The sequence below is a fragment of the Lolium perenne genome, chromosome 2 (genome assembly GCF_019359855.2).
Source record: "Lolium perenne isolate Kyuss_39 chromosome 2, Kyuss_2.0, whole genome shotgun sequence".
NCBI classification, from domain to species: Eukaryota; Viridiplantae; Streptophyta; class Magnoliopsida; order Poales; family Poaceae; genus Lolium; species Lolium perenne.
The window spans coordinates 326,187,388-326,192,829 of record NC_067245.2 but is presented as its reverse complement, the minus strand read 5'-3'; the positions used below and the strand labels follow the sequence as shown (position 1 = coordinate 326,192,829).

At 51.8% G+C, this 5,442-nt stretch overlaps 1 protein-coding gene across 1 annotated transcript; it reads left to right on the top strand.

Moving 5' to 3' along the window:
* The first annotated feature begins 284 nt into the window (after positions 1-284).
* LOC127329723 (uncharacterized) lies at positions 285-1,550 on the top strand. The gene is made up of 5 exons (XM_071825817.1): positions 285-593; positions 681-779; positions 873-995; positions 1,070-1,140; positions 1,547-1,550. The coding sequence occupies exons 1-5, from the start codon at positions 285-287 to the stop codon at positions 1,548-1,550; spliced, it is 606 nt and encodes a 201-aa protein (XP_071681918.1).
* Positions 1,551-5,442: the final 3,892 nt, after the last annotated feature.

The window sequence follows — 5,442 nt, the reverse complement described above, 5'->3', positions numbered from 1 at the left end:
AGGCATGGGAGGAGCTGATTAGGGCGAGGTGGCTCAGGCAGGACGAGGAGTTTGCAGCCGTGTCGAGGCGTAACATGGAGAACCGAGGCACCGGTGGCACACACTGCGCGGGAAACCGCGACTACACCCGCTTCAAGGGGAAAAAGGTATGTATATACATGGAACGACCTTCATTCATTTCCCGCCATGTCTCATTTGTGGTACGCTTAACTTTTGTTTTCGCGATGCAGGTGGCCGAGGCACCACCTGGGGTGGTCCTTCATGATGCCCAGATATATGACATGATGCGGACGAAGCAGAAGCCGAATCCCGCATTGCCTCAGCCACAGTACTACGGCAATGCCAAGGCCGCCAAGGAGGACTACTGCGACATGGTCAAGTCTCGTCACCCCGAGGTGGATGACCCCTTGAGCATTCCGGTCGACGAGGAGTCGTTGGTCCTGTCGGGGCACGGGCGTCCGCATGGCCGTTTCCCCTTTCTGAATAAGGCGGTCAAGCCTACCCACTCCACGAGCTACACGCGTCTCAAGCATACCCTCACCGCCGACAGCCCCCAGCCTCGTCCACGGCCTGCTCGTCCACCCGCCTACGATGTAAGTTTTCCTCATTTTCATCCTCTTTCCGGTTTTTCTTCCTACATGGCTAAGTGTTTACGAGATTTATTGTTTCTGAAATTGTAGCCTGAGTTCGAGGCGGCCTTCGAAGCCTGCAATGAAGCGTATCAGCAGGCCGCTGCCCAGTGGAATAGGCAGAATACGGCCTACATGGCGTATATAGGAGTAAGTCTGAATCTTTCTTCTCGCGCAAGTAGATGACAAGTCTCAGTTTGATGCTTTATTTCTGCAAAGCCTAACTTGTAACCTATCTTGCAGGAAATGATGATCTCTATGTCTACTGGTACACCGCCACCGGCTCGAGTTACCGTGGCGGGGGACATGCCTATCATGCCATCGAGGGCAGCTTTCGCTGCGACTTACTACGGATCCACACCGGAGGTAAGTTCTTTGCCAAACCGGTAGTTACCACTTGTCTTTGCCTCGCAAGTTGCTAACATGTAGGGAACATGTAGGGAACGGGATGGTCCGGGAACCAGGCATCGCCGGGTGGGCGCGAGGTCACACCGGTTCATGAAGGTGGTCGGTCTCCTAGGCGTTCTGCTAGTGCCTCTCCGTCGACTACTCCTGGGACTACTCCCGGTGCCTCTCCGTCGACTTCTCCTAGGCGTACCACCGGTCCTTCTCCAGGTGGTTCTTCTGCAGCTTCTACCGGAGCGCAACCCCGGGCTGCTCGTTTCGCCAACGATGTGGGCGGACACACCCCGCCCGGTTCCTTCCTCCGCTAGTCAGCTTAGAACTAGGGTTTGCTTGCTACTACTATGTATTTGGATGACATGGCACTCTCCTCTTTTATGCTATTATGTGCACCATGTATGCTACTATGTGGATTTCATGCTATTTATGTGAATTATGGTGAATTTGGATGAATTTGTATGTGTGAACTGTAGTATTATGCAAACTAAACTGCTGTAACGGTGCAAATTAAACAGCTGAAAACAAAAAAAAAAATTTGGGCAGGTCTACGCCGAGGGCAATGCCGTCGGCATAGACCCCTGCTGCGACCATATGGTCAGGGCTATGCCGACGGTATTGCCGTCGGCGTAGACCCCCCACCTGGCAGCACCACCCAGCGTGCCGCGTGTCCACTGCATGGGCCATGCAGACGCCGAGGGCCGGGCCGTCGGCGTAGACGCCGTACGTGGCAGCCTCGCGATGCGCCACGTCGCCCCACGGCGCCCAGATCGCGTGGCTATGCCGAGGGCAAGGCCGTCGGCGTCTGATGGAGCACCGTTAACGGCGACGGCCGGCCGTGGCCAAACGCCGAGGGCAGCTACGCCGAGGGGAAGTCGCACCGTCGGTATAGGCGGCATACGCCGACGGCCGGCCCTACGCCGACGGCACGATGACAGGTGCCGAGGGACCTGAACGCCGAGGCGCTATGCCGAGGGCTGCCGTCGGCGTAGCCTACGCCGAGGGCCAGGCGTGGCTACGCCGAGGGCAGCCGGCCGTCGGCGTCTACGTCGATTCCTGTAGTGGAAGGGGCCATGTAGGCGAGGCAGAGAATGAGGCCATTGCAGGTGTCGAACTCCTGGACGTACGCTAAGTAATTTTTTCATTCAGCCGGTCTCCACAAAAATTAGTAGTGACAATCACTTCTATACACCTGTCACTAGAATTTTGCACTAGTGACAGGCCTTGTCTGTCGCTAGTAATACTTACTAGTGATAGACACAGTTTTGCTTGTCACTAAACATCTGGCGGCTATGAGCTTTTCTGCAGTAGTGCCCACGCATTCCTTAGCTTAGGCATATTGACATAGGCATCCCAAATGGGCCTGCCGGAGATAGTACCCGGGGTTTACTGAAAGCCCAATACCCGAAGAATAAGAAGATTCGGAAGCCCAAGATATATTAAGGAAAGTTAGAGCTGTAATAGAAAGTGTTATTTGTAATTTGGCGGGATGAGTTAGAAACTGTCCCGGACTCTGTAACTTGTACAAAACGAAACCCTCGGCTCCGCCTCCTATATAAAGGGGGAGTCGAGGGACGAAGAGATCATCGAATCATTGTCACAAACCCCAGTTTTCACAATCGTCGAGTACTTTTCGGCTGAAACCTTCGAGATCTACTTGCCCTCTACTTTCAATTAAACCCTAGCCTACAATCCATAGGCATTGACAAGTTGATACCTTGTCAATTGGCGCCGTCTGTGGGAACTAGAGGCGTAAGGATCTGATCTCGATGGCACGTTCAAGATCTTCGACATCATCAACCGCAAGCAACATAATGGATCGAGGTAAACAGATCGCTGCTGGTCTTGTCGATTTTGTTCCTCACCCACCCTCCCGTTTGGATGCATATGCGTACCTGGCGGAGCCTATGGAGATGACGTTCGGAAAGTTTCATTTTCGCGTCGAGAAAGAAGGATCGTATCGCGTCGAAATTCCGATTTCGTCGGGATCGTCGGCGGTCGGTTCCGATTTTTCAAGCTATACATCGTCAACCGAGTCAGGAGAAGAAGAAACTTCATCGACACGCTACGTCAGCACCAGAACAAGAGAGAAACTCGCCAAGATCTTCAACGACATGTCGTTTGAGTCATCTGCGGACTCATATATAAGCGATGGCTCAAGCGATGTCGACAGTTACGACTTCATCGACAAATCTATCACAGTGGGCAAGGTCTTCATCAATCTCAACGATGATGTCACCAAACCCAACATAGATCTGAATACAAAATATCATCAGATTTATGCAATTGAGGATCAGGAGGAAACATCTGAGGCTTTCGACGATCTCGGAAATCCATACATCGATCCCTCCAATCTGCGACAAGGCCTGGGCAACAAATACGTCGGACCAGAGCCGCGAGACAGAGTTCAACTTTCACAAACAGCGTGGGACAGAGCCGCGAGAGCTATGAACGGTACAGAACCAATGGCTACCACGGCCACACCAGAGGAATTACAAGCATATCAATATAGACTCGCACGAGCTGCCAGAGAATTGGAAAAACAGACAGCCGAGTTAAACAGAAGAAAGGAGGCAGCTTCTGCATCCAGCAGGAGAAGGGCAGATCTAAGTCGACAATCTAGAACTTCGGGTGATAGCCACAGGGAGGCTCGGAACAGAGGAAGGTCAAGGTTACAACACATACCCGAAGCTGAAAGAGAGCACTTGGTTCAAAACCTCGACATGTCCTTTATGTCGATAGATACAAGAGGGAACATTATCCCCAAGACACCAGAAGCTGGGTATATGGCGACACAAGCCTTTATCCTTGCATCTAAACCACCTCCAGGTGACCCAAGGGAAACACTATACAATATGGCGATAGCAGGGGTTGGAGCTATGGGGACAGCATTTGTATCAACGCCTCCCGAAGGAGCGGCAAGACAAAATAGTCCACGACCTGCAGCAGCAACGGCGGCAGCCCCTGAAGGACCAAGCGGAGCAAGAGACACGACAGCACAAGCAAGGGTCGATAGAGCGCGGCAAAGCAGAAGGGATCATCGGCAATCTTCGGAGCTTAACGACGAAGATATGTGCGGCTTGCCATGCTTCACGAGGAGAGTCCGAAAAACTCGAGTCCCTTCAGGATTCAAGTTACCCGACAACTTTAAGAAGTTCGACGGCCTTCAAGATCCAGAGGATTGGCTAGTTGATTATCTCGAGACAGTGAAGCTCACAGGAGGAACCAGGGCAACAGCTATGCAAAGCATCCAGGTGCATTTGAGTGGAGCTGCACGATCTTGGATAAAGAAACTCACTCCAGGATCTATCGACAGCTGGGAAAGTTTCGAGGACGTGTTCGTCAAAAACTTCAGATCCACGTGCAAAAAACCTGCGTCGTTAGAGGAGTTAAGAGCATGTCGACAAAAGCCAGATGAGCCAATGAGAAAGTACATCCAAAGGTGGAATATCATCAAAAACTCGGCAGAAAATATATCTGACGAGAGAGCAATAGATGCGTTTGTCGCAGGAATCAGGCGTGGAGATTTTGTCGAGGACTTGGGAAGGACCAATCCAAAGACAGTATCCGCATTAATGGAAATAGCAAACAGATGGGCAGATGGAGAAGACGCTGTCCACAACAAACGGCACAGGTCGCCAGAGGAGGACCGTGGCCGAAACTATCAACCGAGACGACGATTTCCTCGGCAGTACCAGAACTATGACGCTCCAGGACAAATTTCGGCAGGTTTTCGGGCAAACACAGGAGGAAACAACAGAGATGATTATCAGAGAAGCAGTGAGCAGCGAGGCGATAACAGGGACGATTCTCGCAACAACAGACAAAATAGTGGGCCCAGGTTCCCGAGGCCTTTCGTGTCCCAAGAAGAAATGATGAACGGACCTTGCCAGATGCATTTTTTCCTCGACAGCAACGGAAAAAGACAGTCAGGACACCTACAGAAAGATTGTCGCAATTTCCAGGCAATGTTAAGGTATCACGCTAACGCTCGAGCAGCACAGAGAAATCATCGGGAACCCAGGAGCGAGATTCACCTGCCACCACCTCCCGCGATTACAGACGACAATCGACACCAGCTCAGAATAGCGGCAGCACCCCCACCACCACCTTATGTTGATCCCAACTCTCACGGAGCGGTGTCGATGATCCAGAAGGCAAGGCCGTCAAATAGAGCTCAGAAAGTAATCTCACGACAAGTGTTTATGGCAGAAAAAATGCCTCCACCAACTGTCGAGTATCTTAATTGGTCAGGGCAAGATATTGGCTTCACCATAGCAGATCATCCGCAACAAGTTCCTCGACCAGGGCAGTCAGCACTTATTCTGCCAGCAGTTATTGCGGGATTTGATGTCTCTCGAGTGTTCATAGACGGCGGCAGCAGCTTAAACCTCATGTATGCAGACACATTGAG